A 27,865-nucleotide genomic window follows, 5' to 3' on the forward strand; every position below is an offset into this window, starting at 1 on the left:
TACTTGGCTGCACTAGGTCTTAGCATTGAACTCTTAGTTGTGGCACGTGGGATCTTAGTTCCCTGACCAGGGATCGAACCTGGGTCCCCTGCATTGTAAGGGCAGAGTCTTAGCCACTGGACCACCAGGGAAGGGATCACCTGCTTCTCTGTCTACTCTCTTCCTCACTCTAGATCCAGGCTCCAGGTCCACCCAGTGACTCCGGCCAAGCACACGTGCAGCTCTCTCTTGCCGGCTCACTGCCTCTGTCCGCCCACCTCCACCTCCCATATCTCCCAGTTAGGATTCATCAGAAAGAGAACCTGACGGGCCAGCTCAGTTTTTCATTCTAGAGAGGCTGCTGGTCGGCTTGCAGGTGGCTTTGCTCAGGTCTGGAGCACACCTGTGGCCAGGGTCCTCTGTACGAACGGGGCAGTCTTGGGAAGCCGGGTCTCTGATCCTCCATGTCTCCCATTATTTCGAAACAGGTGAAGGCTGTAAAGGGAAACTAAGCATATTCCTGGCCCAGGGGTTCTCAGAAAGCTCCTGGGAAGCAGGATTTGTGACTAGGCTTTATGCCTGCCACACCCTGAGTCCTTTGCCAGGGTTGCTGAGCAGGACAGATGGATTGGCACCCAGCATGTGGCCCCCAGCTCAGAGCCCCATCCCTTACATTCAGTGTGGAGTTCAGTTATGGGATTCTCTCCCCCTGCCTTAAAAAAAAACAAACAACTTTTATTTACTTAGCTGCCTTGGGTCTTAGTTGCGGCACGAGGAATCTAGTTCCCTGACCAGGGATCAAACCCACGCCCCCCTGCGTTGGGAGCGTGGAGTCTTAGCTACCTGACCACCAGGGAAGTCTTACCTTTTCTTGTGGGTGGAAAGGGTGAAGCTGTTGTTGTCTTGCATATGGACATAAGAAAATTATTAGCAAATAAGTGCGGTGCAGCTTCTGTGTAAGAAATCATAGAGTGATTTTTTGCAAAGGGAGATTGCTTTTCGTCTTCCGGTTTCAGTGTTTTGATTGAACCTGACTCTGAGCTCAGTTGATGAGCCTGACTCTGTCCACATGATTCCAGTTTCCCTTGGAGAGACGTCTTGTTAACCAGTTTTGGGGCAGTATGTGGGGAAAGTGGCCCCGAGAGAAAGCTAGGGAGGCTCTTGGGAAGGACACAGTGTAGTTCAGGCTGGCCCTGCCACACGAGAAGGTAGGTCTTACTTCCTTGGCACAACTCAGTAAATGAACTCTGTGACTTTCACAGATGAAAGAAATCTCTATTAACAGGGTGATTCCTTGTCTTGCCAAGGATGTTCCTGGAACTCTGGAGGGCCAGGTGGAGGCACAGGAGGGTCAGGGCCCCAGGTCCAGAGCCCAGGAGGGAGGATTAGCCATGGAGACCAGGAAGTCCGCGTCTCCCTCTGAACCACAAAGAAAGGAGGGGTTTAAAATCACCTGAGAGCTTTTAAAAGTCTGAAGTTGAAACTCATGATCCAGCATTTCAAATCCTAAGTGTTTATCTGTAGGAACGAATACTTGTGTCTGTTAGACAGGTGCTGGAATGTTTGTAGCAAGGGTTTTGTAATAGGCAAAAACTGAAAACTCAACAGCAACATGCCCTTCAACGGTAAAATTAATCAATCAATTGCAATCTGTCCATATACTGGAATTCTAAAGACTGGTGAAAATGCACAGTTTGCAACCACACGCAGCACTGTGGATGAGTCTCACATGTGTGTTGCTGAGTAGAAGAACATGTATCATATGATTCCAGCCATAGAAAGTCCCTGAAGAGGCAGAGACAATCCATGCTGCTGGAATTAGCACTGACCCAAGCTTCCCTGGTAGCTCATAGGTTAAAGTGTCTGCCTCCAATGCAGAAGGCCCAGGTTCCATCCCTGGGTCGGCAGGACCCCCTGGAGAAGGAAATGGCAACCCACTCCAGTATTCTTGCCTGGAGAATCCCATGGATGGAGGAGCCTGGTGGGCTACAGTCCACAGGGTCGCAAAGAGTCGGACACGACTAAGCGACTTCACTTAACTTAAAGGTGGGGGGTAGGGGCAGTAGGAAGAAGCAGGAGGGGCTTTGGGAGGCAGGTTTTCAGGTTTGGTCCATTGGCAAAATACATTGCACTGTACACTTATTTTCTGTGCACTCTTTAATATGTAAATGAAATGTCAGTAACAAGTTAAAAATGTGTAGTTACCTAAATGCTTTCCCCAGAGATCCTGATTTAATTGGTCTGAGAACAGGGCTCAGGCATCATTTTTGTTTGGATGGTTTTTTAAAAAGCTCTAGAGGTAATTCTAGTGTGCCCCCAGCAGAGTTAACAGAATGGTCTCTTTTCTTGGTGAAGTAAGTGGTGAGCTGTGTGTTGAGAGGTAGAGCTGGGGGAGTTTGGAGGTGCCCTAAGGTCCAGGCCATGGAGCCCCAGTGGCTGATGTTCCTTCCAGGATGTGTCTGTCCCTCAGTGGCTGTATCCATGGTCTGTGGCGCTGCTTTCTCAGGGGCTGCTGCTGTGTTTTCTGTTTGGAAGAGGTCTCTCCTTGGACCAACCAGGGCCCAGCATCCTGGCTGCTTGCAGGAGAGAGTGGAGCTGTCCTTGGCCTTGAGAAGAGCTGACAGGACCCACAGGATGCTCTAGCAGCTCAGATGCCCACTAGGAGACAACTTGGGAGAGTGTGTGGACACTCACCCTGGGGGAGGAGATGCCCAAGGGGACCCTCCTGTGACCACGCAGTCCTAGCTGGTTCACACTGTCAGGCCTGGCCAAGTTTTCCACTTCAGCATCAGCCACGGGCACTGCTGTTGCCTGAGGCTTGAGGAGCCTTGGCGGGAGGTTTGCGCAGTGGTTAGGGGAGGTTGTGGGTGGGGGGCTGGGTAAGCCAAGGGAGTGCCAGTGAGCACTACTGTGAGGGCAGGAGTGGCCCAGCCTGTGCTTTCCCCCACATACCCCATCCCATGCTGTCTGAGCCACTTTATCCTCTTCCGTATGCCTTCTGCCTCCCACCTGAGCTCCTCTTTGATTATTCGGCCAGCACGGATTGAATGCCTGGTGCTGCTGGGCTGGGCTGTCTGCCTGCTCCACAGGCTGGGGCTCCTGGAAGGGCCCATCTGTGGGTGACCCCCATCAGCTCCTGTCCACCACCCCTCCTCTTACTGCTGGGCACCTATCATTCTCTGGACCTCCTTCACTCTTTTTATAAAAAATCATTTATTTATTTGGCTGCACTGGGTCTTAGTTGAGGCATGCAGGATCTAGTTCCCTGACCAGGGATCAAACTTAGGCCCCCTGCATTGTGAGCTCAGAGTCTTAGCCACTGGATCACAGGGGAAGTCCCTCCTTCACACTTACTGTCTGGCTTTTTTTTCTCCCCTTCTCCATCTTCAAGTGTCAACATGCCTCTTTTTCGGTCTCTCCTTCATACTCATTCCTTTAGCAAACATTGGGTGCCTACTGTGTGCTGGGGGTACAGAGATGTAGAGGACACACGCCTGGTGGAGCTCAGATGTCTAAACAGACAAGCACTGGGGTGGTAAGTGCAGGAGCAGCAGCATGAAAAAAGGGGCAAGGGACCACAGAGGAGGGATGCCCAGCTCTGCTGGGGGAAAGCTGGGAAGGCTTCACAGAGGAGGTGATAGCTGAGCTGAACCTGGAAGGATGATTGGGGAATTCTCCAGGTAGATAAGCATGGCAAGGAATCCCAGGAAGAGCCAACATGCAGGGTGAAGGGGTGCCACTGAGTTGCATGGGTGAGGCTGGAAAGGAAGCAGGAAGGCCAGCTGAGGAGGCAAGCAGAAACTCCAGGAGGAAAGTCAGGAGGCGGGCTGGGGGGTGGTTGGCAGGCTCAGATCTGGGCTGCCGATGGCTCTGTTGGCAGTGTGGATGTGGGAGAGGGCCAGGTGTGCAGGGCAGGGCGGGGGGCAGGTGTCGTTAGGAAGCTGATGCCAGCATCCAGGAGAAAGATGATGGTGACCTGGGATTGCCTGGTGCAGCAGGAGTGGGGACAGCGTATGGCATCGTGGCTCTCAGGGTTCTGGGGGTTGATGCGGTGTGGGGTGAGTTGAATACCCTGGCTTGGGGAATGTGGAGGATGGGGCCTTTCAAGGGGAAGCAGATCTGGGGACACGATACTGAATTCACTTTGATGGATCCATCTAGATGGCAGGCTCAGCTGCTCAGGAGGGATGAGGTGTCACCGTTAGGGATTTGGATTGGAGAGTGTCTGCCTGGTACAGATATTTTGAGTCTGAGGGAGGAGAGAGAGAGAGAGAGAGAGAGAGAGAGAGTGTGTGTGTGTGTGTGTGTGTGTGTGTGTGTGTGTGTGTGGTGTCCCTTGAGACTTTGTACCTGGGGCCTGTGGGAAGCAGCAAGGCTCTGCATCTCCAGGTCCCTTTGCACTGCCTCTCTCTCCGTCTCGTAACCTCCTTTCTGTGTCTCCCCTTTCCTGAGGGGCCTGGCTCCTCTCCCGACATCTCTGAGCGCTAGCTGCCTGCCCCCTCCCTTTCAGCAGCTCTCTCGGGCTGGGCAGGTTCATACCAGGCTCATGGGGTGATAGGCTCAGGAGGTATTTGTGGACGGGATGGGCAGGTAGCCTGAGTCTTCTCTAACCTGGAGGCCCAGAGGCTTCCTGGGCTGTAGGGTTCAAGCTTGTGAAGGCTTGTTCGACTTGTGCACACTTGCCTCGGGGGCCTCTCCTATCGAAGCACTCAAAGCAAGAAAGGAAAAGAGAGATGAAAGAGAGGGCTGGAATCTGCCACACAAAAATTAAACACAAATATAGCAGCAGTACCACAGACAGAAGTAAAAGGCAAATAGGGGAAATATTTGCAAAAATGATAAACTAAGGATGAATCTTCTCAACAAAGAAGGTAGAGACAAATCAATAAGAAAGACATGAAGATACTTATAGACACTTCACAGATGAAATCCCAGTGGTTAAAATGTATTTGGCAAAAGATATTGAACCTATCAGTAAGCAGAAATAGAGATGAAAACAGTATATGTTCATTTATCAATTTTGCAAGGTGAGAAAAAGATCATAGCCAGTGTAGGGCCTGGATGTAGGGCAGTGGGCACCCTCATATAGTGCTGAAGGCCATGCTCACCATCGGTATAGCATCTGGAAAGCATTTTGGAACTGGGTCTAAAAGATCCTAAGAGATGCTCATTCTCTATTCACTAATTTTACTTCTGAGAATCTATCCAAGGAACAAATAGTGACATGGAGAATGTCTCATGAAATCATGTTAAGCAACAAAACCAGGGCATACAAGTTATGTGATATATAATCCCACTTACACAAATTATATATTTATGAATAAATATTTTCTTTGTGTGACTTGGGGGAGAAGTGTTTTTTGTTTTTGGCCTTGCCCTGTAGTGTGTAGGATCTTAGTTCCCCCTCCAAAGTGAAAGTGCAGATTCTTAGCCACTGGACCACCAGGGAATTCCTGGGAATTTCTTTCTTATGGGTGATTTTTAAGAACTGTTTTTATTTATGTATTTTTGGCTGTGTCGGGTCTCAGTTGTGGCATTTGTGATCTTTCACTGTGGCACGCAGGCTTAGTTTCCCTTCTGCATGTGGGATCTTAGTTCCCTGACCAGGGATCCAACTGGTATCCCTTGCACTGGAAGGCAGATTCTTAACCACTGGACCACCAGGCAAGTCCGTTATGCGTGATTTTTGATCATCATACTTTACATACTTTATATTTTCTATAATAAGCTTTAAAAGCTGAAGGTTTTGGGGGGAGTCTCTGTGAAATGTATAGTCATGGACCCAAATAAATCCGGAAGTTAGCTCTAGGACCACGCATGTACGCCCAGTCGTGTCCGACTCTTTGCGACCCCATGGGCAGTAGCCCACCAGGATCCTCTGTCCATGGGATTTTCCAGACAAGAATACTGGAATGGGTTGCCGTTTCCTCTTCCAGGGGGTCTTCCCAATCCAGGGATGAACCCGTGTCTCCTGCATTGTGCGCAGATTCTTTACTGGTGAGCCACTTAGGAAGCCCTAGCTTTAGGAGTCAAGGGGTCAAATCACTAGCACAACCTGTCACTTTGCAAGATTAGGAAATATATGATATGTGCACCAAAATTCTCCATAAGGTTGAGGACAGAGGTCACCAGCCCACGTGGTTGGGCCCATTTGGTGGGTGAGATCATCTTGTTCCTTGCCGTGTGACCTCGGTACAGCCTGCCCCTCGGAGGGTCTCTCAGTTTCCTGTCTCTACAAGGGTAGGGTGGGAGGGGGCCAGGTTAATAACCTTGAATGGTCTTGGCAGATCTCGGCTGAGGCAATAACTCTGTTCTTGAAGAGAACTTTGACATTATCTGGTTACACAGCTGAGAGGGATGGAGCGCTGGGATCTGCAGGTTCCAGCTCCTTACCTGCTGAGAGACCAGTGCACAAGACCCCGCTACCTATTCACGGCCACCACATTGCCCTGCCTTGGCCACCCTCTCTTCCCATCACCCTGGGCTCACTCAGCTAGTTTGGCTGCTCAGGCTTGATTGATTCCTAGTCTTTCTGCTCTGGAGGAGCAGGAAAGGGTGAACCCTAGGCTTTGGAGATGTTTATTGGAGGCATGAACTGAAAAGCCTTTGGGGAGCCCCACCTGCATGGGGAGAGGTGTCTCCCCCCTGCCGGGCCCTCTTTATGGGACATTTTTGAGATGGTTTGGCTCTCAGGGCTGAGCTACCCTGACGGCGGGAAGGTGTCAAGGCCACTTCCTGGTGTGCGGAAGCCCCACCCCCTCAGCCCGCACTCACCTGTGGGCTGATGTTCACACACACACCTGCGCTGCACCAGCTGCTCAGCCTTGATAAGGCCTCCAGTGCTCAGGGTCCTTTCCCAGAAGCTGGGACGTTTATGGTAATACTCTCTGGGCGTTCTGAAACTTTTGCTTTCAGGCGTGAGCAAGTCTCAGGGGGGCCTCCTTCCCAGCTGCCTTCTTAAGAGTGGGGCTGGAAGCTCCGTTGGGGGCTGATTCTCCTTCCGACCCAGGCATAAACTGGACTTCAGGCTTCCAGGAAGGCCGGTGAGCGAGGCTCCTCTCTCAGCCGCCCCAAACCCCTGCCTGGGGTGCCACCTCCAGACTGTGACATCTCTAGCCTCCCCTGGAACAGCAGGGCCGGTGTTGGGTGCAGGGCAGAGGCAGCCACCCTGGGCTGGTGGAGCTGGCCAGGAAGGGTGTCCCTAGAGACCCTGCCTTCCTGATGAGGGCCCGTTTCTCCTCAGCAACCAACAGATGCATGGGAAGACGGCTGCTCTGAAGAAGAGTATGGAGAAGCTAGGCGGGGTCCAGAGAGCCCAAGACACCAGGTGAGGCCCATTTCCCAGTCAGACATACGTCTGATTGGAGGTGGGCAGCCCTTGGGAGGTGACCTGTAAGAAAGGGGGCCTTAAGTCTGCATCATGGGGTCAGTTTGGGCATAGGCTGCCTGGGGTCTCTTCTCCCGCTCCCAGGCCTAGCCCAGGGCGCTGGGACCTAGCAGGGTCTAGGCTTCTCGGGTTACCATCCTCCTCTCTGCCCACCTGTCCTCAGGCCAACCTGGACAGGGCAAAGGTTTGTGTTTCAGCAAACCACCCTCCACCCCACCTCTGCCAGCTTTGGTAGCCTCCGTCAGGTCAGGCTAGTCTGCCCAGCTTCCCACTGCAGAGCTGCAGGCCCAGGGAGGTGGCTGTGAGGAGGGCAGTCCTGCCTCCTCCATCATGGCCCATGGCCAGGCCCCAGAGCCGTGAATCTGATGCCTCCACCCCACCCGCTCTCCATACTGAGCCCCATCCCTGGCCTCCTGCTCATTCATCCTGGGCCTGCTCCTCAGCTTGTCCCTTGGGCAGAGAAACGGGAGGGGGTTTTTGACCCCAGGGGTGGTCGGCTCTAAGCATCTCTGGGAGGTGAGGCTCAGGTTGCTTGTACCTTCTGGAGCTGGGGGGTAGCTGCGCACAGCTGACCCCGCCCTGTAGCAGGAGTGTCCCTGCCCAGGGCGAGCTCTGTGCTTGCTGCGCTCACCACTTTGCTGTGGCCCCTGGAGACGAGCCCCGGTCTCCAATCTCTGCCCCAAGCTGGTGGCTTGAGGCCAGGGCAGCACTGGCACCAAGGATGCATGGAGGGAGGATTTGAGGTTCCTTGCCCCTGCAATGGCCTGTCTCCTTTGCAGCCTGTACTGGCCAGAAGGCTTGAAGGGTGAAGATGTAAAGAAGTGCAGCCGAGAAGGGGTAAGTGTGTGGAGGCCAGCTTCTTACTACCTGCTGGGGGTGGGGGTCCTGGGCTGCCTGACTTTGGTGGCTGTTGACTCTGTGGCCACAGGAAACCTGGTGGATGTCCCCTCCTGGGTGGGTGTTGTGTCCCCTTCCCGTCATGGGCTGCCTGTTAAGACCCCGGGTCACCAGGAAACAAGCTGTGCTCAGAACTCAGCCCTCCTCAACCACTGGCTGCTCACCTGCTGCTTCACGGCTAAGACCCCATAGTCCCCCCACACCCTGTGGCCTTATTTCCTGGTGGCTGGAGCAGGGCCCTCTGGTGGTATGATCTCTCGGGACTTCTCAGACCCAGCTCCTGTGTTTTGCAGATGCTACTGAGTAAATACAACCAGCAGTACCACAAGCTGTTTAAGGACATTCCCTTGGAGGAGGTGGTTCTCAAAGGTGAGCTGCCTCCCTGGGATGGCGGGACAGGCCATCCTGCAGTGCCCAGGGCCTCTCCCCCCAGAACCTCCAGGCACAAGTTCAGCCATGGGAACTGGCTGCCCTTTGAAGTGGTTGGTCTTTTTTTCTTCAGAAGTCTGAGAAGATTGGGCTGATTTGAGACATGGAGTTGAATTGTGAAAATTTTCTTGAATGTTAGGGCTTCTAAATTTCATTTCTGTTCTGCTCTTATCCGTGACTGTTCTTTCCTGCTCAGACCTCTCAGGGAGTGTGTCGGAGCATTTGCACAATCAAGGCCCTCTCTCCAGGGAAGAGCAGGGCAAGAGGTTCTGCCTATGGGGGTGAACATGCAGGTTAGGGGACAGTGCAGAAACCTGGCAGATCTTTTGGGGCATGGGTAGAGGAAGAGGAAGGATCTAGCAGTCTGGAAGGGCGGGTAGAGTAGTTCAGTTCAGTTGCTCAGTCGTGTCGAACTCTTTGCCACCCATGAACTGCAGCACGCCAGGCCTCCCTGTCCATCACCAACTCCCCCAAACCCATGTCCATTGAGTTGGTGATGCCATCCAACCATCTCATCCTCCGTCGTCCCCTTCTCCTCCTGCCCCCAATCCTTCCCAGCAAGAGGGTCTTTTCAAATCCATCAGCTCTTCGCATCAGGTGGCCAAAGTATTGGAGTTTCAGCATCAACATCAGTCCCTCCAATGAACACCCAGGACTGATCTCCTTTAGGATAGACTGGTTGGATCTCCCTGCAGTCCAAGGGACTCTCAAGAGTCTTCTCCAACACCACAGTTCAAAAGCATCAGTTCTTCGGGGCTCAGCTTTCTTCACAGTCTAACTCTCACATCCATACATGACTACTAGGGGTGGTCAGGATTCTCAGGAAAGGATGCGAGGATGCTGAGGGACTTGGTGGTTGGGGCTTGGGATTGGGGAGGGGACTGATGAGTTCATTCCCCGAGGTTGGAGTCTGGACTCCTCTGGGTGGGAGGACCCAGGCCCTGGGGCTCCTGGCTGGACCTTACTCACGGCAGTCTAATTCGTGTGACTTCCCAGTGTGCTCCTGTGCCCTCCAGAGGGACCTACTTCTCCAGGGCCGGCTCTACATCTCCCCCAACTGGCTCTGCTTCCATGCCAGCCTCTTTGGCAAGGATATCAAGGTATATCAAGATATAAGTGGTAAGGCCTCAGCCCAGGGAAGAGAAGTCCCTGCCCTGTGGGCACACCTCAAGTCAGACCTGTCCCTCTGCACTCTGGCACTTGGTGAGGCCTCTCACTGCGAGGCATTCTACCCAGTGTCAGGGCAGTAGCCCCACCCCATCCAAACAGGGCCCCGATTGAGACTCCACATCTGGCCTGAGCAGCCTGAAGAGTTCACTGCCGAGTTACTTTGCTTATGGGGTACCTCCTAAATGCCTTCACAAACCGAGTGGGATGTCGCAAAAGTGGCCAGGTGGTGGCTCAAGGAACTCTTACTGGAGTATGGGATTCAGCAGGGCAACCATCCTTGCCTCCTAGATGATGGAGTAAGAGCCTAGAGTGGAGTGTGCTGCTTTTGGGGTGGGAGATAACTGGAAGAGAGCCCACATGGAGGCGGTGGGAGGTTCTGATACTCTCCTCCACGGGCCAGACTTGTCCATGGTGTTCATGCTTGGCTCTCGCCAGGTGTGGCCAGGGCCCTAAGCAGGAAGCAGAGGGACTGTGTCCTTGGGGGTGAGTCCTGAGAGAAGCCTGCCTCTTCCCCCATCAGGTGGTCATTCCCGTAGTGTCTGTGCAAATGATCAAAAAGCACAAGATGGCACGGCTCCTCCCCAATGGCCTGGCCATCACCACCACCACCAGCCAGAAGGTCAGTAAGTTTCTGGGCCAGCGCTCCCAGCCCCAGGAGCCCACAGCTTGACCCTGGCACTCTCCCGTCCTTACGCACCTCGCCCCTTTCTGGTTTCTCTATTCCAGTATGTCTTTGTGTCCCTGCTCTCCCGGGACAGTGTATACGACATGCTGAGAAGGGTCTGCACCCACCTACAGGTATGGAGCCTGGGGCAGGGCAGGGACCTGGGAGACTGCTCAGGCCTGGACTGAGGTCTTGGGACCTGGGTGTTGGGGGAGGTCGGCCCATCCCTTGGGTACAGGGAACTGGGGCAGAGAGAGGGGAGTAACAGGCTCACGCTCAGTGACTCAGAGGCAGTCCGTGGACTGGGTGTCTGTGCTAGTGCGCTTGTCTCTCTGAGGCCATTGGGCCCCTGCGTGTCCCATGTGCAGCCCTCATTTGTGCTTCCTGGGTGCAGACAGATGGGCGCATGTGGCCGCTTCAGCTCCCTCTGGCCTATGCTGAGGAAGGGGGACGGCAGCAGTGTGGGAAAGTACATCCCTTTGGATTTGCCCTCTGCTTCAGGATTAACTAGGGATCCTCCCTGCAAACACTTTAGACTCCATCTGACCCAAAGGGCTCATTTGGAGGTGAAGCTCTCTTGGAGAGTGTTAGTACTTCCCCATGTCTGACTTTGGCTGTTCCATGATGGACTGGTAACCCCTGTTCCTTCTGTCCCCAGCCTTCAAGCAAGAAGAGTCTGTGTGTAAGAGAATTTCCAGAGGAACCTGAGTGCGAGTCTCTGGTGAGAACTAAGGCTGGGAGTAGAAGATGCTGGCCTGAGATTGCCTGTGGCTTTGAGACTTCAGGGCCTCCTGGTGGGGGGCCCACAGTGCAAAACTGGGGCACCAGGCTCAAGAGCCGTTGGCATGCTGTGTCAGGGTGTCCCAAGACCCACCATGCTCCATGCCATGCAGAGTCCTGGGCAGATTATGTTGACATTCTGAGCAGAACACATGCCCAGCCCCCAGAACATGGCCCAGGTTGGACCCACACACCTTTGTAGGTACAGGGCCAGCAACCCATCCTCTTCCCTTTAGTGGAGTCAGAAGGCCTTCAAGGGGCTGGAGGTGTCCCTGAGATAGAGCTCTGAAGGCTATCATTCTAGAACACAGGCAGGCTCATTGTCGATTTGCCAAGGTCCTGGCCCTTTCTTTTGCTCCTGGGATCCTGGGTAAGTAAAGTTTCTAGGGTAGGAGTTGGGGTGAGGGGGTAGCAATGACTCCAGGGTGTTTTGAAGTCTCTGTCTGTAACTATTAAGTGTTTAGCCAAGCATGTGATATGCACAATGCCATGCAGGGGATGGAAGGCAATGTTCCCATTTTTATTGATGGGGACCTTAAGTGCCCCTGCCAAGGGCAGTGATGTATTCAGAGCCCAGATTAGCAGGAAGCACGACTTATTCCATCTAAGATAGAGAGTGTGAACTCTCCTGGACTCAGCTGATCTGAGCATGCCCCTGGGTTGCCTCATGTCCTGGTTCTACACTAGCAGTCTTCAAAGAGGCCTGGAAGAGTGGCTGGTTGTAGCAAGGGAGCAGATGAGAAATGTGATTGCTGTGGCTGTGGTTTCCCTGCTTCTGGGTATCTGCTTTCATACTCGCTAAGCATCCATACTGATAATATCCGGACAGGCTTTGATAAACCTAGTGTGGATCCTTAGGGCAAGTGAGATCTCAAAGGCCAAGGTGAGACAGTGTCTCCTGCCTTCTCTGCAGGAAGCCCTCATCCCTGAGATGAAGTGGAGGAAAGTGTGCCCCGCCTCCAGGTCCATGTCTCTCCCAGATAGCATCCCTTGTATCTCTCGGGCATCCATGGAATCCACGGACAGCTTCTTCCCCTCCAGGGAGCCTCTGGGGTCTGGTGAGTTCAGCGTGCTTGTCCACAGCACCTGCTTGCAAAAACAAGGTTTTCTGTCCTCCCACTTCTGTGCAAAGAGGTCATCACAGCTAAGAGGGTTTCTGAGGGCAGTTTCTTTCTTCCTGCAAATCCATAATGGAAAGCCAAGAGCTCAAGTGGCTTCAGAGAACAGGGATTGGGAGTGGGCTGGGGGCTTGTCTTCTGCCCCAGGGAGATGCCGAACGCTGTCCTATTGCAGAGATCTCCGACTGTGAGGAGGAGAAGCTGGAGGAGGGGCTCACGAGCAGCGGGGAGCTCAAGCTCTGGGATTACCCGCTCCTGAAGGTCTTCTTTGTGCTGTAGGTGACTGGAGAGTTGGGGGGTGGGGGGACAGACCTCACCCGATCTGCCTGGGTGTGTGGGTGCTTAAAGCCGGGGCCTTGGTGTGTGGGGAAGTCATTGTCCAGAGTGAGGGAGAAGGCTCTGAGTCAGCTGTAAGCTCCTGGGTGGCGGGGGTGGCCATGCAGCAGCCCCTTCTGGAGCAAGATAGAGTATCTCCGGTTTTCATTCCTTCAAACTTGTAATTTAGGGTTAAGGCTGTGGGGAAGGGGCAACATATGAAACTGTTGAAGAAAGAAAAAGTTGCAGAGGATTGGGGAGGGAGGGGTCTGGCAAAGTCTGAGAGGCCCGTCAGCTAGACCAGGGGAGGGCCATGGCCTTCCCACCGCCCACCATTGGGGTGTTTTCTGGGACACCAGGCTTGTCTGTCATTCGGCCTAAGAGCTATGAGAGCAGTGAGCTTGGTGGATGTTTTATGAACAGCCAGCCAGCCAGCCTGATTCCCTCGCCTTACCTCAGCACCTTCCTCTGGGTCTGGTGGCAGGGTTTTGACTGTCAACCTCAGCATTTGCCTGGGGGAAGGGCTACCACCTGAGGGGGTAATCTTAGTGGCCTCATAGAGGGGGTGTGGGACCAAGGTGGCTGGTTAGAGGGAAGGTGGGCTCTGCTGAAGGACCCAGAACTCCTGCGGGGCTTCAGGGACACTTTCATGGGGACCAGTCTCAGGACCCCCTTGTGGCCTCTGGGAAGAAACAGGCCCAGGTCTGAATGAAGCTGTAGGCAAAGGGTTCTTCAACTCCTCCAGTTGCAGGAACTAGCTTAGTCCCACTCCTGTGTTTGGTGATCCTGTAGAAATGCCCCCTTTCTAGAAGAGAGACTCACCTCCTCCCTACCCCTCTTTATCCAGGATCTGCTTCTTGGTCATGTCTTCATCCTACCTGGCGTTCCGCATCTCCCAGCTAGAACAGCAGTTATGTTCCCTGAATTGGGGCGGCTCGGTCCCTAGGCACAGGTGATGCCCCTTCTCTTTCTCATGCTTCTGGGATTGAGGGTGAAGGACAGGAGCCAACACCCATGGCCAGGCTCCTTGCTAGTCTGGCTGGTCTTGGCCTTGCCCTTGAGCTTGTTTGTTGGCCCTCAGCGAGGTTGGGCAGGGTATGCAGGGTACACAGACCCCACCTTGACCCGCCCTCATGGGCGGACCCACTGACTTGTCTGTCTTCTAGGCCCTTTGTCTGACCTGTGTGCCATCTCTTCTGTGTGCAGGTAACAGCCACTGGCCTTTGACCCCAGTCCTCCAAGAGGAATGCTCTGGGTGCTAAGGTGCCACCACCGACGCCCTTGGTTTGTGCTGCTGCTGTGTTGAGACCGAGTCAGAAAGAAAATATTGCAGAATCCTTCTCCTCCCCTTTTGCAGCTCTTCTCCCTCCTTAAATGAGTGGTCTGAAGTACCTGTTTACAAAACTCCTACAATTTTGGGACTGAGACAGAAAGCCAAGTTTCTGGAAATAGACAAGGAGTTCTGTACACTGAGCTTTAGCAGCCACTTATGTGAAAAAAATTTTTTTTAACTTGCTCCTTGGAAACAGTTCTGACACACAGGTAGAACATATGGGGTCACTGCAAGGGACAAAGGCCATGCTTTGATACCAAGCACATGGCCCACTCCAGTGGTGGGACAGCAGCCAGAGCCCAACTTGGCAGTGTGGGCTCCACTCTCTCCCAGCATATTGTGCTCTCACTTGGACCCCGGAGAGTTCCTGTTCTGGGGCCCAAAGGGTTTCTCTGCAGGTGGCCAGGGGCCCATGCAGGGCAAACTGGAGGCGGTGAGGTGATTCTAGGATCTAGCCAGGGGCGTGTTCATGGTCTGTGCAGAGGCTCCATTCTGGCCCCTCTTGAGGAGGCGGGCTCAATCTGGGAGCGCACAACTTGCAGCACGGGAGAATGGCAGTGGCTGTGGAGGAGAACAGAGGGCTGGCATTCTGTGTCCTCCGTTGCTGTTCCCGGTGAGACGGGGAGCAGAGCTTTTTTGATCACTGTGGTCACAGACCAGGTACTCGATCTTCCCCTGGTATGCTCAAACATTTCGAAGGTGCCCCATGTGGGAAGTGGGGAATGGGAAGGGTCGTGGCTTTGATTGGAGGTCTCCCTTTGTACTCCCTGCTTCACTGCCTGGATTTTGAGCGTGGCCAATGGCATTCTGATGGGCTTGATGGTGTTGGGCCACCAAGGGCAGAGCTCACTATGTCACCTGCAGGCCATGCAGGAGGGTCCTCCACGCCTTGGGCTCTGTTTTCCATGAGTAAAATGGAGGTGTCCAAGGTGGGCCTGTGACTGCAGGGCCCAGGCCAAGGGGGTCTGTCTGATACCTTTGGAAGCAAGAGAGGTAGAAGACAGGAAGAAGGGACATGGTTGCTTTGCCTTAGAGACTCCTCCTCCTCTGACAATGTCTCCTCAATACTACAAAACTTCTGTGCCTTAAAACTCTCCTGGGACTCTGATCTGCTAAGACAGTGTCTTTGGAGGTGCTGGAAAAGCCTTAGTGAGGAGGGAAGGTCACTGGTGATGTGTGGGGTCAGAAATAGCCACTTTTTCCCTCATCAGACAGCTGAGAAGTTAACTGGTGGGGGTGGGGTGCGGGTATCCTGGTGGAAATTATTTATTGTGGAGTGTGACTGTCCTGTTTATGACAAACCCAAATGATGACTGGAGGGACCGACAGGAGGTGATAACTTCCGAAACTCAGGCTGGAGGTCTCTCCATCCCAGGCTCTAGGATCGGGCTCAGAGCCTGGCCTTGGGGGATCCTTTCACTCAAGATGTATGTCTCAGGTAAAACTCATGGCTCCATTCTCCCTGCAGTGCCACGCTGGATGGATGCCCGTCCTATTTTAGGAACCAGCTCCCTGTTTCCAGGGAAATAATCCTACTTGCCCCAATGCCTCCACTCCCTGGTCCTTGCTGAAGGGCAGGGAGAACAGGTCCATTCTCTGAACCTTGCTGGGTTGAGCCAGAGGTCATGAGAGGTGCCAAGTCATGGGTGGCTATGCCAACATGATGGTGAACCTAGCCTCCAGTCTCCATGTCCTGGGCTCAGAGAGGGCAAAAGGCGTGCAGTAGGGTGGGTGGCTTTGGAAGCCCTCTTTGGGCCCAGAGCTCTGGGTGACTACAGTGTGCCTGTCCCTCTGGAGGGCCCTCTGTTTCTTCCTTCTGTTCCCCAGCCCGTTCCTTTGGCCAGGGTACCTTCTGTTGTGCTCATTTATAAACCATGTGTATTTATGCAGACCTGCTTGCATTGGCAGATGCTTCTCTAATTCCTTGAGAATTTGGTTCAACTATCCTTCAGTTGTTCCACTATGGCATTAAACTTTGAAAACATTTTAAAATAAAAATCTGATTTTTCTAATCCTGTGGTATGGAAAGTTCATTTTTAGGTTTTGATTACTCACTAAAGGTACTCTTACTGACATACTTGGCACTAAGGAGCCTGACGGAGCCCAAGTCATTCCCAGAATCCCAAGTACTCTGCAGATCTCATGGGACTTTAGCTAAGCTGACTCATACGTCAGGCATAAGGGATGGTTTGGATGGCCACAGCACGTAGCATAGCGTCCTGCCTTGGCTGGGTGGACACCGGGAATGCTTCCCCATTTCTGCTGGGCAACTCCAAAGCAAGGTCCATGCTTCAAACAGTACCGCGCTCCTGACTCAGGAATTAAAAGTCAAACTCAGAGTGAGAAAACTCCTATCTTTTTCTGATATCAAGTCCAGATTTTGGAGGTTCAAGTCCAATTTGGGCGACTTTCCTGGTCTCCACTGGTTAAGAATCTGCTTACCAATGCGGAAGACACCAGTTTGATCTGTGGTCTAGGAAGATCCTACATGCCGCAGAGCTACTAAGCCTATGCACCAGAACTTCTGAAGCCCAAGTGCACTTAGGGCCTGTGCTTTGCAGCAAGAGATGCCACTGCAATGAGAAGCCTGCACACTGCAAGGAAGAGCAGCCCCCACTTGCAGCAACTAGAGAAAGCCCGTGTGTAGCAGAGACCCAGCATGGCCAGAAAATAAATATTAAATACAAAAACCCCAAATTTGGGCCACATCCCCTTTCTTTCTCCTTGGGAGGCGCCCCTCCAGTAGTGGTCTGCTCCTTCAGTACATGCTGAGCCCAGATTCTGGGTGAGTGCTAGACTAGGTGCCAATGGCAGAGCAGTGACCCGTGGGGCAGTATCGCTGCGTCCCAGGGGGCACTTGCATTCCATGTGAACGTGAGTTCCAAGTAAACCGTGAACAAACAAGGCAATTGCAGAGTCTGATTGTGCTCCATGAAGGAAAGAGACTGATAGGAGAGACAGTAAAAAGGGAGATTTTTAGATGAGTGGTCAAGAAATGTTCTCTGAGGTGAGATTTAAGTTGCTGTTTAAGGGATGCGGAGCCAGTCATGAAAAGAGCTGGGGAAAGAATGTTCCTGGCAAAGGGTTGGTAACTGTGAAAGGTAGGAAAGAAGGCATGTGTCTCTGAGGAACAGAGACCATCTGCATGAATCTGGAATACAAGTCAATGGGAGACTGACATGAAAAGAGATTGGAGAGGTCAACTCAGTGACAACAAAACAACCTATTTAAAAATTGATAAGGACCTGAATAGACATTTCAACATCACTGTCACTAAGCTAAGTCACTTCAGTCATGTACGACTCTGTGCGACACCATAGATGGCAACCCATCAGGCTCCCCGTCCCTGGGATTCTCCAGGCAAGAACACTGGAGTGGGTCGCCATTTCCTTCTCCAATGCATGAAAGTGAAAAGTGAAAGTGAAGTCACTCAGTCGTGTCCGACTCTTAGCGACCCCATGGACTGTAGCCCACCAGGCTCCTCCATCCGTGGGATTTTCCAGGCAAGAGTACTGGAGTCACTAGGGAAAAGCAAATAAAACCCACAATTAGATACCACTTCATATCCATTAGGATGGCTACTAGCAAAGAAACAAAAGAATCCCTGAAAGCATTAGTGAGGATGTGGAGAAACTGGAACCCTTATGCACTAGTGATAGGAGGGCGAAATGGTGCAGCCGCTGTGGGAAACAGCATAGCAGCTCTTCAAAAAATTAAAAGCAGAATTACCCTCTGATCCAGAAATTCCATCTCTGTGTATATACCCACGAGAACTGAAAATACGAGCTTGAAGAGCTATCTGTACACCCATGTTCATAGCAGTGTTATTCACAATAAGCCAAAAGGTGGAAGCAGCCCAAGGGTCTATTGACAGGTGAATGGATGAACAAAATGTGGTACAGACATGCAATGCAGTATCAGTCAGCCTTCCAAAGGAAGAAAGTCTTGACACACACTACAACACGGATGAACCCTGAGGACACTGTGCTTAGTGAAGTCAGTCAGTCACAGAAAGACAAGTACTGTATGATTCTACTTGCATGTGGTACGTGTGGCAGTCCAGTTCACAGAAACAGGAAGCAGAATGGTGGTTGCCAGGAGCTATGGGGAAGGGAAATGGGAGTTATTGTTTAATGTGTACAGAGTTTCAGTTATGCAAGATAAACAGAATTCTCGAGATGGTGATGACTGTTACACAACAATGTGAATGTGAAACTTAAAAATGATTAAGATGATAAATTTTACCACACACACACAAAAATAGGAGGTTGGAGAGGTAGGCAGAAGGGAATTGTGATTTTATACATTCATGGGTATGGCAGCTCAGGTCTGAAAATTTGGAGCTGGTAGAGTCAGTGGTTACTGAAGCCAAGGGCTTTCTTTTGCTAGAGGAAGTAAACCTGTGGATGCAATATGCAGAAAAATATGGCTGAATCTCTGTATGTGATCATACACCTCCTTTTCACTATTTCCGGGGAGTAGTCCATAGCATCATCACAGTTGCGGGCATATCATCTTTTATTTTTTAAGTTGGGCTAGCTTTATAAGGGAGAAACAACTGCCTTGCACTTGGACAAATGGAGGGAGATATATGTATATACATTAATATTTATATTATTTTATGTGGGAACCTCAGTTTGCATCATGGGCTTTAGTCAGATCAGGGAGAATTGTGGAAGTAGGCAGGAGTTCTTGTGAACAAGGCATTCAGGAGTGAGGAGGGCTCTGGGACAACTGCATCCCACCAGAGATACCCGGGACTAAGAAAGTGCCCTCACTCCCACTCCCAAGTGTCCATCCAGCCAGCCCTGGCCCTCGCATCTGGTGGCCGTGACGTCAGGACTCCTATCGAGCTAGGTGAGGTCGTGATCCTGTGCTGCTCCTCTCCCTTAGGAGCTGGACCGCAGACCCAGGGCATCCTAGAGTACCGAAGCTCACCTGTCAGCCACAGGCTGGGCGAAGTCAGTTCCCTAGGTGGATCTCGCCCTGAGGGTGCCGAGAGGCCACTGGGGGCCACTAGGTGGCAGCAAAGTCCAGCAGGAACTGGAACCAAGGCGCAAGGGACAGACTTCGCTCTTCTCTCTCAAAGGCCCCCGCGGTCCCCAGGCCCTGACAGTGGCAGGAGGGAAGCTGGGCAGGCTCGTGGCCATGTTTCCCTGGCCCCCTCTGGTCCTTTCTTTCCTCTCCCCTCTTCTTTCATACCTGGGGCAAAGGCCTGAGGTGACTGAGAGGAAAGCATTCCCGAGGGCTCTGCAGATCTGAAGTCAGGTCAGTGAGAAGGCACAAGTGGCCGGGGTGAAGAACAAGTGTAAGGTGTGTGTGTGTGTGTGGTGGGGGGACCCAGGGGGCAAGTGGGGAACTTAGTGTCCCACAAGGGCCCAGAAACCCCCGGCTTTCCTCCTCTTCCCTTATTGTCAGTAGTGTCTTCTCTTACTCAGGGTGCAGAATTATAGAAACCTTGTGCGATTTCCCTCTTTCTCCTCCTGCCTTCATTTAGAGATAAGGGGCTGGACCCCAGAGCAGCGAGGATTCGAATTTAATGGTTACGTGGCTCCATAGGCTTTGCTCTCTGAAAGTGAGGGGGAGGGAGGCATTTAAGCCTCTGAAATAATAATCTAGAGAAACCCGAGTTCATCCTCCGTGAGCGTGACCTCCACAGAGCTGAGGAGCACCTGGCGCCCAGCAGGCCCTGCTGGCTGGCCCGCCTTCACTTGGCAGGGCTCCTTGCCTTCCCGGAATGTGTTCCTTCTTGTTTGCCACTCCGTGCCTGGCCTCGAGCCAAACCTGGGCTGCTCAGAATACTGTGCCCCACTCACTTCTCTCGCAGGATCTGAGACAAGGCCCTTTTCCGCTTGGGGAAAGGCCAGGCCCTGGCTGCAGCCTCATCCTCCTGGTGCTGCCCTGTCTTGGGACATCAGCCTCTCCAGTGGTCAAGGGCACAAGGCAGCTGGCACCCCGGCAGAGCAGAGAGTGGCATATTGACATCTTAGCCTTTTGGCAGCCTTTTAAATTGGGCCAGAGTGGGCAAAGTGTTACTCACAAGCTGTTCATTAACTTGTTAAATGCAGAAAGGTTGGCTTAGGCTCTGCTTTGGGAGAATGTGACACCCACTGCTCCTGGATTCACTCTGGCGTGAAGGCGTGTTAATTGGTATAGGATTTCTGATGGAAGTTTTTCTTTGCTGTTAGTTATAAAAGCCAGGCTTGTCTGAATGCATGCTCTTTCCAGGCTGTGGTTAGGTTTAAAAGATGTGTTAAGCACATTCTATGGACCCCTGGATGTATGCTTCTATAGATACTATGATTCTGTAATTTTCTGAGCAACAAAATGGGTACCAGGCCCCACATCGGGTGCTTTTTTATGCTCATCTGACTCTCACAAGAAACTCTCAATGCAACAATATAGTTTCCACAACTTACACTGTAGAAACAGAGCTCAATGGGACAGAAATACGTATGGACCCCTTCGAAGAGTTTAGTGAGGATAGCTATGGGACAGTGTGAGACATGTGAGCCCTGATAAGTACAAAAGGGAGTGGTACAGACTGACTCAGTGGCAAGGGGTGTGCTGCCTGTGTGGGATTCAGAGGATGAGCAAGATTTGATCAGGGAGCTGTGGGGAGAATCCTCACAGGCCATGCGTTTGGGGGCGGGGGGTGGTTGGTAACAGCAGTACAAGGATGGTGGTGCGGAGGGTGGTGCTGATGACAGCTTCGGAGGAGAGTTCTGCTGGGGAGTGGATACTAAGTGTGCAAAACCTGTCAGGATCTAAATGCCAGGATGAGAAGGAAGGACCTGATTTTTTAAGCAATGAAGAGCTTACTGGGGCTGCAGAAGTTTAGGAGTGATGGATAAATACAGTGGTTTGGGAATGCTGGTTGGGAAATGGAGCACAAGGTCAGAATAGTGAAAAGTCTGTCAGAATAGACCATGGTTTCTTAACCTCAGCACTGCTGCCTTTTCGGGCGGCACAGTCCTTTGATGGTGGTGGTGGTGGGGGTAATCCTGTGCCCATTGTAGGGTGTTTGGCCACATCCTTGGCCCACCTGATGCCAGCAGCACTTCCCACTTCCCGCCTCTAGCTGTGACAACCAAAAACATCACTAGACATTGCCAAATGTCCCTTGGGGGGCAAAGTGGCCCCCGATTGAGAGTCATTGGTCTAGAAGGCACGAGGTGAAGGCCTGAACCTCAGAATGTTGGCAGGTGTTTTCATAACCAACTGCATCAATCTATTGACATTTAGAATAGCTGACAGAAGTAAAATGATTTCCTTGCCACAGGAAATTCATCATCAGTGCCAAAGAACTTAATGGCCTAAGGAAGCTTCAGAAGTAGATCATTCTGCATCTTAGAAACCTCTAGAGGATACACCAAAACTACACACAATGTGCTCTAGACTCATTAGCAAGAAAGTGGCTGATCTCAGGATTTCTCTCTCTACCCCTCACCCTCAAGTCACATCTCACTCAACTCCACTTTGAATAAGGAATGCCCACTCTGCAGGAGAAGCAAGAGATGTGGGTTTGATCCCCGGGTTGGCAAGATTCCCTGGAGTAAGAAATGGCAACCCACTCCAGTATTCTTGCCCGGAAAATTCCACGAACCGAGGAGCATGACGGGCTACAGTCCATGGGGTCACAAAGAGTCGGACACGACTGACTGCACAATCTGTCCACAGGCAGAGAAGCTACTGATCTGTATTTTGCTAGGCTTGCATTCACCTTTTTAACATTTTTTACTTTGCCAATTGGTAGAGTGGATGGATAGAGCCTGGCCTGCAACGAAGAGCTATGATTTACTAAGATGTATCTCTGTCTAAAGAAGGAATCGGCGAAGATCAACCAAGACCACTGTAAGAACTTTGGCTTTTACTCTGAATGAAATAAGAGGCAAAGGAGTGATAATAAGCTCTTACTATAGGGGCCTTAAAACGATCACCACTGGCTGTGAGGGGGGAAAGGTGAGAGCAGGGAGGTCAGTTAGGAGACTGTGGGCCATCGCGTTAAGAGGACAGTGGCGCTGACTCGGGTGGTAGAAGTAGAGAAGGTGGGAACAGGCGGAGTCTAGATATATTCTGATGGTAAGAACAATAGTTTTTACCGACAAATTAGAGATGGCGAATAACAGAAACAGTCATAAAGGACACTCATGTTTTATGGTTTGAGAGGATGGACAGAATTGCCATCAACTGAGATGGAGGCCATTAGTGGTGCAGTTTTTGGAAGATTAGAAACGTACTATTTAACATGTGAAGTTTGAGATAAGTTTTAGACAGCGGAGTAGGGAGGTCAGGTGGGTAACAGATATATGGGTCTGGAGTTCAGGAGAGAGGTCTGGGAGATATAAGTCTGGGAACTGTCACCATATGGATGGTATTTAACTGCAGGAGACTGGACGAGATCATCAGGGGACTGTGTCTGTGTATAGAGGAAAGTAGGGATGGCTGAGCCCTGGGGCATGCTGTCATCTAGAGATCAGGAAGAAGAGGAGGAACTAGTAAGGGAAACTGATGAGTGCTGGATAAAACAGGAGGAAACCCAGAAGAGTTTGTTGTTCTGGAAGCTAATTACCATATGGCAAGCAGGGGACTGACAAATGCTGTTAATAAACCAAAATTTTCTTTTCCCGTGGCTCAGTGAAAGTTCTTTTTCATTGGAATGTAGCCCAGAGATTTCCAACCTGGACAATTCCAAGCAATTTAATGCTTAGGGGTTATTCTTTCAGTACAAAAATGGCCTAAGCCCCATTTTCAACCATTGTGGTCAGTCCTGAGACTCAATTTCTGCAAGAGTTTCCATGATGCAGTCTGGTTGACTGATGTCTCCTGTTCCTTTAGCTTTTGCCCTTTTGCCCATGATGTGACTCTCATCCTTCACTCCTCCAAATGATCTACCACAAAGAAAATCCAATGTACCCAACCTGCACGAAAGATTGAGAGTTAACGGAGGGCTATGGCACAAGACCAAAAACAACGTCAAACTCAGTGCACACGTGATTGCTTATAAAACGTGACAGCCACGCTGTCTCAGGAAACTCCTCACCGGCCACGTCCTCCAGGAGCCCCTGCCTCCTGCCATGTTTCTGGCATGTATCCCATCTCAGTTCTTTTCATCAACCTCCCTCCACTTCTTTCCTAGGCCTCATTCTTTTTCTAGGGCATCCAGTGAAAATTCAGATTTGTTTCCTCTTATTATTTGCAGTAACTGATCTCTCTTTGTATCCTCCTGGCCCACTTAGGCTAAACCCAGGGAGCTGACCTTTCTCAATCAAAGAGGCCCATCTAGGCATTTACCTCAAACGAAACAACAAACACTCTCTAGCAATAAATTAGGTGACACTCCTGAAGTCAGAGAGGCTGTATTCAGTTTTTGTTTTTAATAGCAATTTTCCCTTTTGGGTAAATAAAACAGGAAAAAAAACAACAACAAAAAAAAAACCCACTACCACTAACAAACCACACAGCAGTGTGCCACGATGGTTAAGGGCAGAGGTTCTGGAGTTAGCACATCCACATTTAAACCTCATTAAGTTCACCTAGGCAACTGTTAGGCTTTAGTCTTTTCATCTCTAAAAGGAGGATAACAGCAGTTTCTACCTTAGAGCTGTATGTGTGAGTTGCTCAGTTGTATCTGACTCTGCGACCCCATGGATTTAGCCCCCAGGCTCCTCTGCCCATGGAATTCTCCAGGCAAGAATACTGGAGTGGGTTGCCATTTCCTCCTTCAGGGGATTTTCCCAACCCAGGGATCGAACCCGGGTCTGCTGCATTGCAGGCAGATTCTTTCCTGTCTGAGCCACCAGGGAAGCCCTTTACAGCTTTATGGTTATTACTGATGTAAATATTCCATTTTAATAATGACCAAGCTTCATGGTTATCATTAAAATGGAATATTTACATCAAATCCTTGTCTTTGACACATACAAAGAGTTTAATGAATTTCAGTTATCTATTAAACTTCAAGAAGTAAACTTAAATAAGTATAAAACCCAATGTCGGTAGAGCTATACAGAATTAGATATAGGTTTTTCTGATACATTTTTAATGGTACCGCACATAGATTCTTTGAGAATGCTTTGGATATCACCATGAAGGGATTATAAATTGCTCATATGCTCTGATGTCTCAGGTCCACTTTTGTATTCCTCAAAGAGGTAGTTTGCAATGAAAAAGTTACTTGTTAAGAGTGCAGCCCTGTTATTCATAACATTGGAACTAACCAAAACACTTAACAGTGAGGAAATGGTTAAGAAAATTAAGATCTAACTTGATGTTAACTCCAGGTTACCATTAAACATGAGTAGACACTGATTAAGGGAGGAAATTTGTAAAAAGCAGAATTAAAATACTGCTTATGCATGAATTACAACTATGTAAAATGTGAAAATCTCTAAAAAAAAAAAAAAATCAGCAGATGCATCAGAGAATTACTTTTACATGCTGAGTTCCTTCTTTTCTGTCAAGTTGCTTAAGTTTGTCAAACTGTCCCCCCTACAATATCTTGGTCTTATGCAAGCATGAAAAGCTATTTTGATTAACAAGGTATTTTTTTCGGCTGCAATACCTCGGAAGGATGATGTGTTTTCTGATAAATTGCCTCTATTCAATATATTTGTACTTAGTCAACAAATAACAACCACTGTCCATGTGCCAGGAACTACACCAAGCAGCAGATATTCAATGGCGAGTAGACATGGTCCCTGGTCTCCAGGACTTCCAGTTTAGTGGCAAGAGATGTACTGCCAAAAATTATATGGGATTTGAGCACACTAAAGGGTTCATGATTCCAGGGTATTGTTAAACAAGGGAAGCAAACTAGTCTGGCACACCCGGGAAGATCTCCCTGATGATTACATAGGCGTTTTCCTGCTGAAGAGTATGGGAGAGTTGAGGGGGGAGAGAACAGAAGTAGAAAGGCTTTAAGGGGCGAAAAGAATGTCATGCTGGAGGAACAAAAAGGTCGGCAGGGTTGGGGCACAGTACATGGGCGGGCTACAGTCCACAGTGTTGCACAGTCTGCCAGGACTGAGCGACTCACACACACACACGAGGAAGAGGGGTCTAGGAAGGGGTCAGACTGGGTGGAGCTTTATTAAAGATATTGCCAGCATATGAAATGGACTAGGGAATGAACACGGGGATGTGTGAATACCAGAAGACTACTTAACTATTGTGGCAGTCCAGATGAGACAGATGATGGCTGTATGGATGAGAGCAGTGGCATTGTGAAATACATGGATTTAAAGCATATTTGAGATGCAGAATAGACACGACAAGGAGACTAGTAGGTATGAAGTGTGTGAGGGATGGACAAGTCAAGGGTGACACCTAGATTTCTGGCTAGAATTGGGTGGTGCACTGGTACCATTTCCTGAAGTAGGAAATACTGATAGAGCAGATTTGATGGAGAAAGAGGACTTGAGCTTTGGGATTTGGTGGGTTTGAGTTGCTTGTGAAATATTCAAGGGAGAATGTCTAGTTGGCTGTAAGTGGATATTCAGGTAGATGTTTGGGAGAGTTCAGGAGAGAAGGGTAGAGTAGAGATGTGCCCAAATCTATCACTGGCCTGGGAAAAAGATGGGAGAGCCTAGGAAGTAGGTACAAAATGAGAAAAGGGATTTGGGAATCAAAACCTGAGTATCTACAGCAAGTAGAAAAGAAACTGGCAATTAGGAAAGAGTGGTCAAAGAAGTACTAGAAAAACTAGATATCACATCAAGTAAAGGAAGAGTTGTTTGAAAAGCAGGGTTTAATGTTGCTAGGAGGACTAGTAAAATGAGAACCATTAGTAGTCCTACTGAGAATTTTTGTAGAGTGATGGGAACAGTCTAGAAAATGGGTTGAGAGGCGGGCAGGAGGTGAGAAACTTTTGACACTTTTAGATCTGGCTTTAAAGATGAAGAAAGTAAAAGGTCAGTATTTACAGCGGGACACGATGTCATGCTTTATTTTAAAGACAGATTTAATACATCTATACATCTAAATGCTGATGCAAAGGAGCCATTCGAGAGACTCCTGCTGGTACTGCTGTGTGTGAAGGAGCTGTCTGTGCACAGTCCCTGAGCACAGGTTGAAGGCATTAGCCACAGCTTGGGGGTCACTGCAACAAGAATGAGGAAGGCTCAAAGGTGGGGCTAGAAAGACTTGCAGATTCAGTGTCAGGAAAGCTGAAGTTCATGACCGTGCCTATTCTCTCTCTGAAGCTGGAGAGTGTGGGAGGAGGTGAGGGCTTTGCAGGTTTGAGAAATGAAGACTGAGGTAGCAGCTGTGGAGAGCTAGCTCGAGTGTGAGCTGGTGAGGAAAGCATGGCCTAGTGCAGAGAAACATGTCCTAGCCTGCACTGTGTGGGAAAGGTTTTCTTCTAAATACAGGCTGCTCTGTTTTGGTACATGGAGGAAAAAGAAGCAGGCAGTAATTCTTCTTTTTGTCTTTTAGCCCAAACTGAGGGAAGATCCAAGGTTAATTTGTACCTGAATAATGGTAACTCTTGCCTATTACTGACACTTTAGTTGGCTACCACTTCCTTTGACACTGACATGTTAGTTTTTCTTACACAAGAAAACTTCGATTGTCTAGGCTGCCGCTCTTGTTCTACTTCCCATCTTTCAGATTCATGACACCTGAAAGTACAACGCAGGGCTTTTAAATGTTTTAGATCAGTACTTCGATGTCAGCAGCTGATCCAAATATGACCTAATATATAAAACAAAGCCGGTTATTATATAGGTTCTGTCACGTAGCAGTTAATTGAGAAAGCCAGTTTCTCATTATTGGTTTCTATAATATACCTGCTGAATTTAGGAAATTCATAAAGTGACACAAAATTATATTTAAAATGTTCAAGCAAGGAGATGTGTTATCATTTTCTGGGAGAGGGAGAAAGGTACAGGCGGATACATTGTGAGGAGATGGAGACCCCGCAGTAGAAATCGTGGCCCTGTCACCTGCAACCACGTGACTGAGCTCCTGTAAGTTTCTTTTCTATGAAATCAGAATAGTAAGGAGAGCAGCCAAGGTGGCCGAGTAGAAAGCTGCTGAGCTCACCTCCTCTCACAAGCACACCCAAATCACAACTATCTGCACAACCATGGCTGAAAAAAATAATGGAAACTACCAGCAAAGGTCTTCTACAACTAAAGACATAAGGAAGGAACCATAACGAGTTGGGTAGTAGGGGTGGACTCATGACATAGTTAAACCCCATATGCCCTGGGTAGGTGACCCACAAACTGGAGAATACTACTGCAGAGGTTCTTCTACAGGAGAGTTCTGAGCCCCACGTCAGGCTCCCCAGCCTGGGAGTCTGGCACTGGAAAACAAGCCCCCTAGCATTTGGCTTTGAGGGCCAGTGGGGCTTAATTATGGAAGCCCTACAGGACTGGGGGAAAGAGACTTTAATCTTAAAGGAAGCACACAAAATCTCATGCTTACTGGGACCCAAGGCAAAAGCAAAAATCTGATAGAAGCCTAAGCCAGACCTACCTGCTGATCTTGGAGAATCTCCTGGAGAGGTGTGAGGGTGGCTGTGGCTCACCCAAGGGGTACAGAGAGTGGTGGCAGTAATACTGGGGAACATTCAACCACAAGAACACTCCTGGCAGCTGCCATATTGGCTCATTAGTGCCAAGACCTGGCCCCACCCATCAGCCTGTAGGCCCTAGTGCTGGGATGACTCAGGCCGAACAACTGGGTGGGGACACGGTCCACCCACCAGCAGACAGGCAGCTTAGAGACTGAGGAGCTCACAGCCACTGAGACATGGCCCTAGACATGGCTCAGCCCACCAGAGGGCC

General features: G+C 50.3%; 1 protein-coding gene and 1 non-coding gene across 4 annotated transcripts in view; one reads left to right on the forward strand and one right to left on the reverse strand.

Moving 5' to 3' along the window:
• LOC120860845 (GRAM domain-containing protein 2A-like) overlaps positions 1-16,084 on the forward strand; it is a 32,521-nt gene extending 16,437 nt beyond the window's left edge. For 2 of the 3 annotated variants that reach the window (XM_040236552.1, XM_040236553.1), the window contains exons 2-12: positions 7,223-7,306; positions 8,146-8,203; positions 8,557-8,632; positions 9,689-9,792; positions 10,383-10,481; positions 10,589-10,660; positions 11,185-11,247; positions 12,220-12,364; positions 12,600-12,699; positions 13,587-13,691; positions 13,946-16,084. In XM_040236552.1, the coding sequence (XP_040092486.1) occupies positions 7,223-7,306; positions 8,146-8,203; positions 8,557-8,632; positions 9,689-9,792; positions 10,383-10,481; positions 10,589-10,660; positions 11,185-11,247; positions 12,220-12,364; positions 12,600-12,699; positions 13,587-13,691; positions 13,946-13,949 (910 nt within the window). In that variant the 3' untranslated portion in view covers positions 13,950-16,084. Of the gene's footprint in view, positions 1-7,222; positions 7,307-8,145; positions 8,204-8,556; positions 8,633-9,688; positions 9,793-10,382; positions 10,482-10,588; positions 10,661-11,184; positions 11,248-12,219; positions 12,700-13,586; positions 13,692-13,945 lie in introns of all 3 variants that reach the window. The other variant, XR_005720444.1, reaches the window with a different exon arrangement.
• TRNAV-UAC lies at positions 59-131 on the reverse strand. Its single transcript has one exon. It is a non-coding gene; the product is annotated as a tRNA-Val (tRNA).
• Positions 16,085-27,865: the final 11,781 nt, after the last annotated feature.

Source organism: Oryx dammah, unplaced genomic scaffold, assembly GCF_014754425.2.
Source record: "Oryx dammah isolate SB20612 unplaced genomic scaffold, SCBI_Odam_1.1 HiC_scaffold_11208, whole genome shotgun sequence".
Classification (NCBI taxonomy): Eukaryota; Metazoa; Chordata; class Mammalia; order Artiodactyla; family Bovidae; genus Oryx; species Oryx dammah.